This window comes from Equus przewalskii, chromosome 1 (assembly GCF_037783145.1).
Source record: "Equus przewalskii isolate Varuska chromosome 1, EquPr2, whole genome shotgun sequence".
Taxonomy (NCBI): Eukaryota; Metazoa; Chordata; class Mammalia; order Perissodactyla; family Equidae; genus Equus; species Equus przewalskii.
Window position 1 is genome coordinate 34,846,669 of NC_091831.1, and position 15,199 is coordinate 34,861,867.

The 15,199-nt window shown below is 36.6% G+C and overlaps 1 protein-coding gene across 3 annotated transcripts in view; it reads left to right on the forward strand.

The window, feature by feature from the left end:
• Positions 1 to 15,199, forward strand: part of NOC3L (NOC3 like DNA replication regulator) — a 37,655-nt gene that overhangs the window by 18,950 nt on the left and 3,506 nt on the right. Inside the window, exons 12-20 of one of the 3 annotated variants that reach the window (XR_011537390.1) lie at positions 1,364 to 1,444; positions 1,752 to 1,852; positions 4,419 to 4,491; positions 4,572 to 4,635; positions 4,720 to 4,791; positions 5,141 to 5,322; positions 6,615 to 6,743; positions 7,372 to 7,798; positions 10,018 to 10,102. Coding sequence is in view for 2 of the 3 variants with exons in the window: in XM_008532825.2 (XP_008531047.2) it covers positions 1,364 to 1,444; positions 1,752 to 1,852; positions 4,419 to 4,491; positions 4,572 to 4,635; positions 4,720 to 4,791; positions 5,141 to 5,322; positions 6,615 to 6,743; positions 7,701 to 7,798; positions 10,018 to 10,102 (885 nt within the window). In the remaining variant the exon portion in view is untranslated. Of the gene's footprint in view, positions 1 to 1,363; positions 1,445 to 1,751; positions 1,853 to 4,418; positions 4,492 to 4,571; positions 4,636 to 4,719; positions 4,792 to 5,140; positions 5,323 to 6,614; positions 6,744 to 7,366; positions 7,799 to 10,017; positions 10,103 to 15,199 lie in introns of those variants that run through there. The other 2 variants (XM_008532825.2, XM_070609792.1) reach the window with 2 other exon arrangements.

Here is a 15,199-nt window from a genome sequence, read left to right on the forward strand (position 1 = left end):
GGAGTCATACACAGATTATCTAAGAAAAATATTTTAATGAATCAGTTTAAACTGATAATTCATTGGCAAAGAGAGCAATAGATAAAATGACTTACAATCATCTTAGATTCATTGTGATACACAGATTCTGTCCTTAACAGAAAGGATGTATTCATGTGAAGTTGGCAACAAAGTGGGTGGTTGTTAATTGAATCATATTTCTTTATTGGTTTGCCTTTGAAACCTAGGTTGAAATTCCCGGCCTTTGTTTATTTACTATGAGACTTTGGAAACTTTTTTTTATTTTGAGAAATGGAGCTAATAATAGCACCTACTTCGTAGGGTCATTGTGCGTTTTACATGAGATGATATATGCAAAGCACTTAGCAGAGCACATAACACTGTGTGTGCTTTGTAAACATTAGTTGTCATCACCACCATCATTATTATTATCACTTGTCAAAACTTTTCTAGACAGTTTATTAGGGTTATCAAATTGCATATAAAAAAAAACGAAAAATAATTTCCAGGAATATCTGTCTTTGAATGTCTAATAAATGTTGAAAACATGACAGAAGTATCAAAATAGACTTAATAGTTGTAAACAAATGAAGGTAAACATTTTAATTATTTGTACCATACTGTCCTAGTAGAAGTTGGACAAGCCTGTTAGGAGCAGCATGTATGTAGCTATGGTGGGGAAACAGAGACTCAGTAAACAGCAGCTCTTTAACAGCTTCAGATGAGGGAAGGAAACTGTTCCTCAGTCCTCTGTGTCTCAGGCAGATTAGCAACCATTGTGTGCTTATTATTCCTTACAGCATAAGGAAGTGTAAAAAAATTAACATTTTGTTGAATTTCTACATGGAATCTGGTTTCATGCATTGTATGTAAATGGGTTTAGGAAGTATTGTTAATGAGTGGTTTCCATGTTATAGATGATTTAACAATAAGAATTATTTCTGCATTCAGCATGTTCTTCTGTTTTCTCTTTTTTGAAAATTTTAAATTTAATTTATGGAAAACTGCAGAGAATGATATAGCATATCCCGTGTACCCACCATTCAGAGTGAGCAAATATTAGTAGACTTATTTCACTTTTTTCCTTGAGAAGAAAGAAACCATTGGTGATAGAGTTGGAATCCCCTTTGTGCCTCTCCCTGCTCTTATTCTTCTGCCTTCCTCCTAGGAGGCAACCACTGTTACAAGTTTTGTGTACACTGCTTATCTGTGTTTTTTTTTGCTTTTGCTTATATTTGTATTCATAGACAATCTATGGTATTAGTCTGTGTGTTTCATAATATTTGCATATTAGGCCTCTCTGAAGCTTGCTTTTTTTATTCGGTGATATGTCCTCTTACTTTTTTTTCCACTCTCTTTTCAGTGGAAGAAAGCAGAAGAGAAACTCGAGCGAGAGCTTCGGGAGGCAGAAGCTTCAGAGAGTACTGAGAAAAAACTTAAACTGGTAGGCAGGTTCACATTCTCTTATGCTTGCAAAATGTTTTGTTAAATGATTTTAACTAGAGATTTATTGTTTCAACTTGTGGTTGTATAATTCTGCTTTATTTCATAAGGCTTATTTGTGCCAGAAACTGATGTGATCAATGCTACTTTTATGAAATCACAGGATGTACATCTTCATTCTGTTTTGTTGAAGCTCCTAACACTGAGGTTGAGCTTTAAAAGGTTGACTTTGAAAGTCATGGTTATGGTAACTCAGGAGAAAGTATATGAGGTTATACTAAAGTCGTTTTGTCTATTTCTTCTGCCAGCACACGGAGACTTTGAATATTGTGTTTGTAACCTACTTCAGAATATTGAAGAAGGCCCAGAGGTCACCTCTCCTGCCAGCAGTTCTAGAAGGTCTTGCCAAGTAAGGGCTGTGTAGGTTGACACCTTTTAGATTCTTTCTATATAGATAAGACCGAAGTAACGATGAATTTTAAACAGAGTTCATGAATGATGACCTAGTGTCCTTCTCAGTTCTCATTCCTTTTTTATTTGTCACAAGCCTTTTCTTGAAACTGTTCATAACACTGTGCTTTTTTGTTTTTCTCATCTCAAACCTTTTATTTTTTAAATCTCCTTCACTAACTCTTTGCTTCTGCTTGGTAAATTTTAGGTGTCCCTAGGGTTTATTTCTCAGTTCTTGGTTCTTTTTGCACTGTAGTTGGTTACCCACTATCACAGTTTGAGTGGTTCATGCAGGGGACTCTAAAGTCTGTTCTAACCCAGTTCACACATTGTTTCTTTAGTCCTAGTAATCTGCTCCTGTTAAGATAGATTTTTTTGTATATTTTATCAACACTAATGAACCTTTTCGGAGATCTGAGCTAGAATAATGGTTGTCATGATAGTTTTGCACAATTATTTGAGGTAGTATCCTATAGAACAGTGCTATCCAATAGAAATGTAATATGAACTACATATGTAATTTAAAATTTTCTGTTAGGCAAATGGAAAAAGTGAAAACAAATAGGTGAAATTATTACATTTTATTAAATTCTGTTTATCTAAAATATTTTGACATACAATCAATATTAAACATTAAAGAGATAATTGGCATTCTTTTTTTCATAACATGTCTTCCAAAACTGATGTATATTTTACACCTGGAGCACATCTCAATTTGGACTAGCCACATTTCAAGCACCACTAGCAACATGTGGCTATTGGCTACCATTGTTTGACAGCACAGCTTTAGAAATAGGACTAGTGGCTGATAGAGAGAAGGCAAGTTCTGTTCCATATAAGAAATTACTTTCTAATGACTGGAGCTATTTGGCGATAGGATGCTTTTCTTTATAAACTAATGTGGTCCTTGTCAGTGAAAGTATTCAAAGAGAGGTTGGTCAGAGGTTCAAAGAGAAAGGGTTGTTCCTACATTGGGCAGGACCTGGTGTGTTTTTGTTTGTTTTTTGTGGGGAAAGATCCACCATGAGCTAACATCTGTTGCCAGTCTTCCTCTTTTTTTTTTTCCTCCCCAAAGTCCCAGTACATGGTTATATGTCCTAGCTGTAAGTCCTCCTAGTTCTTCTATGTGAGCCATGGCCACAGCATGGCAACTGACAGATGGGTGGTGTAATTCCGTGACTAGGAAACAAACCCGGGCTGCTGAAGCAGTAAGAATGTTGAACTTTAAGCACTAGATTGTCAGGGCTGGCTCATGGTGTTTGTTTTTTTAATGACCAATTCCTTTATTTAAACAAGTTTTTAATAATATACACTCATTTAAAAAATTCAGATAATGCTATTAAAAATTTAAAAATTGCGAGTTCCTCTCCTATATATGTATGTAAGTATCTTCCTGCCTTCTTTCACACAAATGGAATTGTGCTATGTATGCTGTTTGGTAACTTACTTTTTTTTGATATTTACTCTGAGTGCCTTGTCATGTTAGCACGCATAAGTCCACTTTTTTTGTTTTTAAGTTCATAATACTCCATTTTATAGATATATAATACTTTATTTGGTCAGTCCCCTGTGTTGCACTGGAATATTGCCATGCATTTGTGTGTGTGTATTGCCAGGTCAAAGGTTATGCTCATTTTAAATTTTGATAAATATTGCTAAATTGCTTCCCAAAATGATTGTACTAACACATGGGAAATGTATCACTTCTAAGGTCCCTTCTTGTTATGAGATTTACAAAATGTCAAAGGCTCTTGCACTAATATTGAAGAGATATACTGACTTTAACTACCTCAGTGCCTAATATTTTGTAGTGTTGAGTGCTCTTTAGACAGAAATCAAAATACGATGATGTACACCTGAAATTTGTATGATGTTATAAACCAATGTTACCGCAATTAAAAAAAAAATGGGTGCTCTGACATTTAGTAGCTCAAGTGATTCTTTCTCTTTAATTCTATTGAGTGACCTCAGTTATTTGCAGAAATAGAGCCCCAGGACAGTCAAGTGACTCACCTAGGATGATATAGGTAATTCATTGCAGAGCTTGAACTAGACTCCAGGTCCAGTATTCTTTCCATTTTATTTTTAAAGCTTTCATAGTGTCCATATTCTTATAAATAGCAGATTTATACCCCTTTTTCCTCTGCCCGCCACCCTTCTTCCTAGAAGCTTATGATGCTGGCTCCTTTATGACTTAGAGCAGATCTGGACACCTGATAAACTTTCCTTGGGGGAAGTTGCTTGCTCTTAGCAACTTCTTCCTTAGGGCAGAAGTATTTTTGAAATATTTTTAGTTCGTTTAGTGCCTCATATATTCCTGCTGAATTTAGTGTCCAACTGTGGATGAATTGTCAAAAAGGCCAATCTGAATTAATGAAAAGTATCAATAATCAACATCATCCCCATCATAGCTAACATTTTGAAATAAGGAATATTAAAAATATGGTTTTAAAGTCAAGCTTAATTTTTAGCTGCTTTATTTCTGTTTTTAGGTTACCTTTTAACTAAGTTTTGTTTGATTCTAGGTTTGCTCACCTTATAAACGTGGAATTTTTTGATGATTTATTAGTAGTCCTACATACTCTGATTGAATCTGGTGTAAGTAACTATTAATGAATTACTTTTTAAGATGTAAATGATAATTATTCTTAATATCAATTTTTTCCCTTTTTTTAAAGGACTTAAGCTATCAAGAAAGTCTTCACTGTGTCCAGACTGCTTTTCATATTCTTTCTGGGCAAGGTAAGCTATTTTCTTCATCAAGTTTTGTTCGCTTTACCTTTGGAGGCTGAACATACCTAAGTGGTGTTTGTTGTCATTTCACAGGTGATGTTCTGAATATTGATCCAATGAAATTCTATACACATCTTTACAAAACGTTGTTCAAGTTACATGCAGGTATGTGTGTTAGATAATATGTCTTTGATTAAAATTTATCTTTTAAGAATATGTTGTGGCCAGAATTATAGTGAATGAAAAATGAGGACTAGGAGCTGGTCTATGAGATGCTGGCCTGCCAGTGCCACCCATCTGTATTTAACCCCATATAAGACTTGGAGAGAGAACTTCTGGAACTGCCTGGAGATGTGCAACCCAGTCCATGCCTCGAGCAGTAGTGCTGCTTTGTTGGGTAGGGAAGTGACTTGGGGCAGGGGCGGCAGTTCATCTTGGGTTTTTCTGGAGTCAGTGAAGTTACGTAATGAAAAAGTAGGAAGAACAGCCCTGAAGGGTATGTCTCCTGTTGTAGGTGCTACCAATGAAGGTGTTGAGATTGTCCTCCAGTGCCTTGATATCATGCTGACTAAGCGAAGAAAGCAAGTGTCTCAGCAGCGAGCCCTTGCCTTCATCAAGCGTCTTTGTACCCTCGCTCTTCATGTTCTTCCAAATTCAAGCATTGGCATTTTAGCGATTAACAGAATATTAATGCATGTAAGTAGTGAACAGAGCTAAGTTCTTGCTGTACAACAGTGGTTTGATTGATTTGTGTCTTTTCTCCCCATTTATGTTATTATTTTAATTATAAAAGTAGTTCATACTTGTAACAAAATCAGGTGGAGACAGAAAGTACATAAAATAACAAAGCATTCCACCCCAGTTGACCTTTTCCAGAAGTAACCGTTTTAATCATTTGGTGGATGTCCTTCCAGCAGACTTTTTTTTTTCCCAGTGAGGAAGATGGTGCTGAGCTAACATCTGCTGCCAATCCTCCTCTTTTTGCTTGAGGAAGAGTGGCCCCGAGCTAGCATCCATGCCAGTCTTCCTCTGTTTTGTCTGTGGGACTCCACCGCAACATGGCTTGATGAGTGGTGTAGGTCCATGCCTAGGATCCAAACCCGCAAACCCCCGGCCACCGAAGCAGAGCACGTGACTTAACCACTATGCCACTGGGCTGTCCCCCAGCAGACTTTTTAAAATTCATATATAAATGCATACACCAAACACCCACAAGCAACACAATTTTCTTTTTCAATGGAAAGGAAATTGAGGGGATTATGATATACATTATTGTTCTACAGTTTTTTTTAACACTTGATGGTGAACACATTTTTGTGTTAGTATAAATATAACTACTTTATCTCTTTAATGACTGTATAAGGTTATGTGTCTAACAAACACATATAGTTCTTACTGAGTGCCTGCCACTGCTTTGAAAAGTTAACTCATCTAATTTTCATAACAACTCTGTGAAGTGGCTACTATTATTATTCCCATTTTACTGATGGGGAAAATTGAAGTCCAGAGAAAATAAGTAACTTGCCTAAAGTGACACTGTTAGTCAGTGGCAGAGGTGGGATTCAAATTTAGGCAGTCTGGCCTTTACACTTCTTTGCATTTTTCTTTTGGTGGACATATAGGTTGTTTCGTTTTTTGCTGTTATAAATGATGCTGTAGTGAATATCCTTATATGTGTATCTAATGTAATTATTTCTATAGAAAAGATTCCTAAAAGTGGGATTGCTGGGTGAAGAGAATATTCTGTTTTCTTTTGCAAAATAAATCCTTTTCAAAGTGAGCCAAGATAAAATATTTTGCAATTGTTCTCTTATGGTATAACCTTAAATTTTAAAAATTAAAACTAGGTATAAAGTTCATGTGCTCATAATCCTTATATAACCATAGACTCAAATTTAAATATGAATAAAAGTACAGAACCCACTAACATTTTTTAAATTAACAATAGTAGTTTAATTAATTCTTCTTTTTACCTGACATTTTTGCAGACATTCCCCAAAACAGATCTGTTGCTTGACAATGAATCTCAGGGAAGTGGGGTTTTCCTTCCTGAGCTGGATGAACCCGAGTACTGTAATGCTCAGAACACTGCTCTTTGGGAATTGCATGCACTACGGGTAAGAGTGGCCTCCCACCCTTTCTTTTGGTGAGCAATTTTTTCTAGTTTTCCCCAAAGTAGTTTGCCAGAGTACCTAGTATATTTTGATCTGGTATAATTCCTCTTTCAGTAGTCTACGTTTCACTTTGCTCTTACTGTTCTTTAAGATGTTGAGATACATTTTCTAAGGAGGCAGAAAATGATGATAGTTTCATGGATAAAATTTATCGAACTCTTTCCCTAACACTGTTCACAATGGAAGATTTGTTATCAGGCTCATTTGTATTAGGTCCTGTCCAAGGAGACTTCGATATGCCTGCTCAATTTCAGGAGGGTTTCACCTATGTCATTATCCTACAGTGTGGGCAGAGTTAGAGTGAGACTCGGAGAAAATGTGTTTCAGGAAACCTCTTGTAAGCTAACTTTTTTCACTCTGAAAGAGGAATTGCTTTTTTGACTTTTCCTTTTCATATTATAAAATCAAGACTAAGCTACATCACTGGAAACTTGGTCATCAAACAGATTTGTGTTGTAATCCTGTGAGCAAAGATAGTATTTTTTCTGTAGGTATGTGGTTCTTATGAATTTCATATACATATATATTTTATTTTATTTTTTATTTTTTATTTTTTTTTGAGGAAGATTAGCCCTCAGCTAACTACTGCCAGTCCTCCTCTTTTTGCTGAGGAAGCCTGGCCCTGAGCTAACATCGTGCCCATCTTCCTCTACTTCCTATGTGGGATGCCTGCCACAGCATGGCGTGCCAAGTGATGACATGTCCGCACCCGGGATCCGAACCGGCGAACCCTGGGCCGCTGAGAAGCAGAACGTGCGAACTTAACCACTGCACCACCGGGGCGGCCCCCTCATCTACATATATATATTTTAAAATAGTGTTTATTAAAGGAAATCTGTGCTGTAACTAGTGTTTTATAATGACCTTGTGCAAAATGTGGGTGTCGTGTTTTCTCTTCAGAGACATTACCATCCCATAGTGCAGAGATTTGCAGCCCACTTGATGGCTGGAGCACCTTCTGAGGGTTCTGAAGCACTCAAACCAGAGTTGAGCCGAAGGTAGTATTTAGCATTGCCTTGTTATAAAACTGCAAATTTCAGCTGATAGCTGTTTACTATGAGAAGTCTGTTTTATAAAGTAATAGATTTTAAAATGTAAAGTGCTAGTTGGTTATCTGGATTTGGTCTCACTTCATATTCCTGAATTGTTCTAAAGAGAAAATATGCTGACTGTGCTTTTGTTAGTTTGCTTTGGGTAATGTAACATTTTTCTTTTTTTGGTCATAAAAGGTTTTATTATATGTATAAGTAGAAAGAATAGTGCATTCCCATATGCCTATGACTCAGGTTCGACAATTAATAATATAATGCCATATTTGCTTTATGTGAGGATCTATGAATCCAACCACAGTGATATTCCTTTATTTTTTATTTTTTATTTTGAGGAAGATTAGCCCTGAGCTAACATCTGCTGCTAACATCAGCAATCCTCCTGTTTTTGCTGAGGAAGGCTGGCCCTGAGCTCTAACATCTGTGCCCATCTTCCTCTACTTTATATGTGGGATGCCTACCACAGCATGGCTTGCCAAGCAGTGCCATGTCTGCACCTGGGATCTGAACTGGTAAACCCCAGGCCACCAAAGCAGAACGTGTGCACTTAACCACTGTGCCACTGGGCCAGCCCCTCCTTTTTTTAATTTTAATTTTAATTTTTTCTGGAATGGTCCTGCCAGGGCCAGAAAGGGAGAAATGAGGAGAGAGAGAAAGTGCTCTGGAGTACTGCCACCCAGAAGGGCAGCAGTTTCTCTACTTGGTCCTCACAGCCATCTCTGTACAGCATCTCTTGACTAACAAGAAGCTTGGACTGCTACTTCCAGCATTCACCTTACACTCTTCCAGATGGGGAAAAGGATCCTCCTAAAAGAACGTTCTTTTCCCCCAACTTTTTATTCTGAAAAATTTCAAAAGTACAGAAAAGTTGAAAAAACAATAATTACTTCCCCCCCCCCCCAAAATCAGTTAGGAAATACTTGAGTGGTAGAGAAAATGTAGTATAAAAGACAACCTTGTACCCACCACATACCCACCACTCAGAATTAAATTCACTGTAGCCTTTTCTCCTTCTTTGCAAGCCCACTGGTTTCTTTAATTCAGAGACCACAGATACGTGATCTGTAGGCTACCAGCTTGATTTTGTGGCCTCTTAAGAGTTTGAACAAAAATTGAATTGGTTGCTATCTTTTAAATATTGGAAGAATTCACCTAAAAATCACATTTCCAGCTTTTCTTTAAATACTGGGAGATTTGGCAAAGTGGGTCTATATTTTTAGATATATTTTAGATAGTCAACTGCCTCCCCCTCTAAATGAGGCATCAACTCTGTTGTTTTCTGTAAACCCTTTTCCTTCTGGGTAGGCTGGAGATAACTTTTAGTCTTATTAAATAATAAAATGACCATTTACTTCTTTCCTTCCCTCATACTCCCCACCTGTCCCCTAGCCTTGTTTTTTAAAAGGGAAAAAAAGGAGAAAACAATTCTTTGTCACTTTTCTTTTTTACGATCCTTTTCTGGCATGTTTTCATCAGCGATCTTGAACATTTGCCTCATTTTTGCCAGAGGTTTCCTTTTCTGGAGGAAGATGAAGAATGGGTTTAATCCTAAAGGCTTGAGAAAGGAGACTCATGATGATCTTCCCTGGAGAATGGAGCTTGGAATGTGAGCCTAATCACAACCCTTGCAGGCCCTTGCCCATCTCCTTTGGCAAATGTGAACCAACCCCAATTCATTAGGGATTCATTTACACACCATGTGTATAAACCTTTGTTCTCTCCTGAATGGCGTCTTCTTGCTTTTAATCAGGCCAGCAACTGAAGGGTTGAGCTGTTTGAAATTCATAGGGGATAACTCCATGCTTCACTCCTCTGGCTCCCATGAATAAGTTAAGCTTAGTTGTGGATCATTCGTGTTACTGGTTGAGTTGGGATATGATTCCATTGAGCTTGAGGTCTTTTGCTCAGCCTTTTCTCTATCGAGGCCTGTATTTCTAAATGTATACCAGACCTCTCTGAGGTGGATTTAGTTGGATAATGTTACCATTACATAGGAATTTAGGTTTTATTTTACATGTGTGTGTTGATTTGTTGGTTTCAAAAGAGGGATTAGGTTGTACCTTAATATAGAGGTTTAGAATACTGAGTCATTCTTTGGATATGATCTAATTATTTTCAAGTTATACAGATATGGTGATGTCTTTGCATTCTTATATTTGTGATTATAGGTCTGCTACAGAACTTTTTGAGACTTACAGCATGGCAGCAATGACATTCAATCCTCCTGTTGAATCTTCCAACTCTAAAAGGAAGGTATGTCATTTTTTTAATTTAATTATTTTATTAAGGTCATATTAGCTTATAACATTGTGTAATTTCATGTGTACATTATTATTTATCAGTTTCTGTATAAACTGCATCATGTTCATCACCAATAGTCCAGTTTTTATCAGTCACCATACGTATGTGCCCCTTTACCGCTTTTGCCTTCCCCTCACTCCCTTCCCTTCTGGTAACCACTAATCTGTTCTCCTTATCAGTGTTTATTTATCTTCTGTATATGAGCGAAATCATACAGAGTTTGTCTTTCTCTGTCTGGCTTATTTCACTTAGCATAATACCCTCAAGGTCCATCAGTATTGTTGCAAATGGCATGATTTTGTCTTTTTCTATGGCTAAGTAGTACTCCGTTGTATGTATATACCACATCTTCTTTAACCATGCATCTGTTGATGGGCACTTGGGTTGCTTCCATGCCTTGGCTATTGTGAATAATGCTGAGATGAACATAGGGATGCATAAATCTCTTTGAATTGTTAATTTCATGTTCTTCGGATATATACCCAGTAGTGGGATAGCTGGGTTGTATGGTATTTCTATTTTTAATTTTTTGAGAAATCTCCATACAGTTTTCCACAGTGGCTGCACCAGTTTGCATTGCCACCAACAGTGCATGAGGGTTCCCTTTTCTCCACATCTTCTCCAACATTTGTTATTTCTTGTCTTGTTAATTATAGCCATTCTGACAGGAGCAAGGTGATATCCCATTGTCGTTTTGATTTGCATTTCCCTACTAATTAGTGATGTTGAACACCTTTTCATGTGCTTGTTGGGCATCTGTATATCTTCTTTGGAAAAATGTCTGTTCATATTCTTTGCCCATTTTTTGATCGAGTTGTTTGTTTTTTTTGTTGTTGAGTTGTATGAGTTTTGTATATATTTTGGAAGTTAACCCCTTGTTGGATGTATGATTTGCAAATACTTTCTCCCAGTTGGTGGGTTGTCTTTTCATTTGGTTCATGGTTCCTTTGCCTTGCAGAACCTTTTTAGTCTGATGTAGTCCCATTTGTTTAAGTTTTTCTTTTGTGTTTCTCTTGCCTGAGTAGACATGGTATTTGAAAAGATACTGCTAAGACCAGTGTCAGAGTATACTGCCTGTATTTTCTCCCAGGAGTTTTATGGTTTCAGGTCTTACATTGAAGACTTTAATCCATTTTGCGTTAAGTTTTGTGTATGGTGTGAGATAATGGTCTACTTTCATTCTTTGGCACATGGCTGTCCCCTTTCCCCAACACCATTTATTGAAGAGACTTTCCTTTCTCCATTGTATGTTCCTAGCTGCTTTTTCAAAGCTTAGCTGTCCATAGATGTGTGGTTTCATTTCTGGGCTTCAATTCTGTTCCATTGGTCTGTGTGTCTGTTTTTCTGCCAGTACCATGAAGTTTTGATTACTGTAGCTTTGTAGTATATTTTGAAGTTAGGGATTGTGATAACTTCCAGCTTTGTTCTTTTTTCCCAGGATTGCTTTGGCTATTGGGGGTCTTGTGTTGTTCCTTATAAATTTTAGAATTCTTTGTTTTATTTCTGTGAAGAATGTCACTGAGATGCTGATTGGGATTGCATTGAATCTTCAGATTGCTTTATGTAATATGGACATTTTAACTACGTTTATTCTTCCAATCCATGAGAATGGAATATCTTTACATTTCTTTATGTCTTCTTCGATTTCTTTCATTAATGTCCTATAGTTTTCAGTGTACAGGTTTTTCACCTCCTTGGTTAAATTTATTCCTAGATATTTTATTCTTTTTGTTGTGATTGTAAATAGGATTGTATTCTTGACTTCTCTTTCTGCTAGTTTGTTATCGGGGTATAGAATTGCAACTGATTTTTGTATGTTGATTTTGTACCCTGCAACTTTGCTGTAGTTGTTGATTATTTCTAATAGTTTTCTGGTGAATTCTTCGGGATTTTCTGTGTATAGCATCATGTCATCCACAAACAGTGAGAGTTTTTCTTCTTTCTGTCCAATTCAGATCTGTTTTATTTCTTTTTCTTGAATTGCTCTGGCCAAAACTTCCAGTACTATGTTGAGTAAGAGTGGTGAGATTGGGCACCCTTGTGTTTTTCCTATTCTCAGAGAGATGGCTTTCAGGTTGGCTGTGGGTTTGTCTTATTTGGCCTTTATTATGAGGTACTTTCCTTCTATACCCATTTTATTGAGAGTTTTTTTTTTATCATAAACGGATGTTGGATCTTGTCAAATTCTTTCTCTGCATTTATTGAGATGATCATGTGATTTTTATTTCTCATTTTGTTAATGTGGTGTATCACATTGATTGATTTGCAGATGTTGAACTATCTCTGTATCTCTGGAATAAATCCCACTTGTTCGTGGTGTGTGATCCTTTTAATGCCTTGCTGTATTTGCTTTGCGAATATTTGTTAAGGATTTTTGCATCTATGTTAATCAGTGATATTCACCTGTAATTTTGCTTTTTTGTGTTGTACTTGTCTGGATTTGGTATTAGGGTAATGTTGGCCTCATAGAATTAGGAAGTCTCTTATCTTCCTTTTTTTCAGAGCAGTTTGAGAAAGATGTGTATTAAATCTTTGAATGTTTGGTAGAGTTCACCAGAGAAGCCATCTGGTCTGGACCTTTTTTGGGGGAAGGTTTTTGATTACCGTTTCAATCTCTTTACTTGTGCTTGGTCTATTCAGATTCTCTATTTCTTCTTGAATCATTTTTGGGAGGTTGTATGAGTCTTAAGAATTTATTCATTTCTTCAAGGTTATCCAATTTGTTGGCATATAGTTTTTCATAGTATTCTCTTATAATCCTTTGTATTTCTGTGGTATCTGTTGTAATGTCTTCTCTTTCATTTCTAATTTTGTTTATTTGTGGCTTCTCTCTTTTTTTCTTCGTGAGTCTAGCTAAAGGTTTGTCAATTTTGTTTATCTTCTCAAAGAACCAGCTCTGTTTCATTTATCCTTCTTCTGTTTTTTTAGTCTCTATTTCATTTATTTCTGTTCTAATTTTTATTATTTCCCTCCTTCTGCTGACTTTGAGCTTTATTTGTTTCTCTTTCTCTAGTTCTTTTAGTTGTAGTTTAAGATTACTTATTTGAAATTTTTCTTGTTTGTTGAGGTAGGCCTATATTGCTATAAATTTCCCTCTTAGTACCACTTTTGCTGCATCCCATAAGAGTTGGTATGTTGTGTTTTCATGTTCATTTTTCTCCAGGTAGTTTTTGATTTCTCTTTTGATTTCTTCATTGATCCAATCGTCATTCAGTAGCATGTTGTTTACTTTGCACATATTTGTGTCTCTCCCAGCTTTTTTGTTGTAGTTGATTTCTAGTTTCATAGTATAGTGGTCAGAAAAGATGCTTGATATGATTTCAGTCTTATTAAATTTATTGAGACTTGCCTTGTTTCCCAACATATGGTCTGTCTTTGAGAATGTTCCATGTGCACTTGAGAAGAATGTGTAATCTGCTGTTTTGGGATGGAATGTTCTATATATATCTATTAAGTCCATCTGGTCTCTTGTTTCATTTAAGGCCACTATTTCCTTGTTGACGTTCTGTCTGGATGATCTATCCATTGTTGTAAGTGGGGTGTTGAGGTCCCCTACTATTATTGTGTTGCTGTCACTTTCTCCCTTTAGGTCTGTTACTAGTTGCTTTATATCTGTTGGTGCTCCTGGGTTAGGTGCATATATATTAATAAATATCATGTCCTCTTGGTGAAATGTCCCTTTTATCATTATATACTGCCTCTCTTTGTCTCTCATTATCTTTTTTATATTGAAGTCTGCTTTGTCTAATATAACCATGGCTTCACCTACTTTCTTTTGCTTGCCATTTGCTTGGTGTATCCTCTTTTATCCCTTTACTCTGAGCCTGTGTTTGTCTTTAGAGCTGAGATGTGTTTCCTGGAGGTGGCATATTGTTGGTTCTTGTTTTTTAACCCATCCCTCCACTCTGTGTCTTTTGATTGGTGAATTCAGTACATTTACATTTAGAGTGGTTATTGATATGGGAGGATTTAATACTGCCATTTTTCTCCTGTCTTCCAGTTGTTCATTTCTGTTGTTTCTTTTTCCTTGTATTTCTTTCTGCCATTTCAGTTTGGTGGTTTTCTGTGATGGTTTTCTCAGTTTTCTCTTTATTTATCATTTGTAACTACTCTGTGCCAATTTTTTGTTTAGTGGTTACCATGAGGTTTGTGTAAAAGATCTTATAGATGAGATAATCCATTTTCTGATAGCCTCTTATCTCCATTAGCCTAAGCAGGTTCCATCCCTTTCCTCTTCTCCTTCTGTGTAATTGTTGTCACAAATTATTCTTTTCTGTGTTGTGAGTCTGTGTCTAAATTGAAGTGTTTTTAGTTACTTTTGATGCTTTCTTTCCCATTATCTTTTATGTTATAATTGTTTGCTAACCTATTATGGTAAAGAACTGCAATTTTCTGACTTCGTTTATCTCCTTGCTCAAAGCTTTGTCAGTCTTTGCCGTTTTGTTTCAGGTAGGTGGGCTCTCTTCATCATTTCTTGTAAGGCAGGTCTAGTCATGCTGTATCCCCTCAGCTTTTGTTTACCTGGGCTTTTATTTCTCCATCATATCTGAAAGATAATTTCACTGGATAGAGTATTCTTTGCTGATGGCTGATAATTTTTTCTTTCAGAATTTTTTTTTTTTTTTGCTTGAGGAAGATTGTCTCTGAGCTAACGTCTGTGCCAGTCTTTCTCTTTTTGTTTGTGGGATGCTGCCTTGGTGTGGCTTGATGAGCGGTGTGTAGGTCTGTGCCCAGGATCTGAACCTGGGAACTGCAGCCCGCCAAAGCGGAGCACACGAACTTAACCATTATGCCGCTGGGCTGGCCCCATGTCTTTCAGTATTTTGAATATATCATTTCATTCTCTCCAAACCTCATAAGGTTTCTGCTGAGAAATCCACTGAAAGCCTGTTTGGGGTTTCTTTGTAGATTATTTTCTTCTGCTTACTGCCCTTAATATTTTTTCTTTGTCGTTGATGTTTGACAGTTTTAATTGTATGCCTTGGAGAAGGTCTTTTCGCATTGATGTAATTAGGAGTTCGCTTCATGTATTTGTAAGTCCAGTTTCTT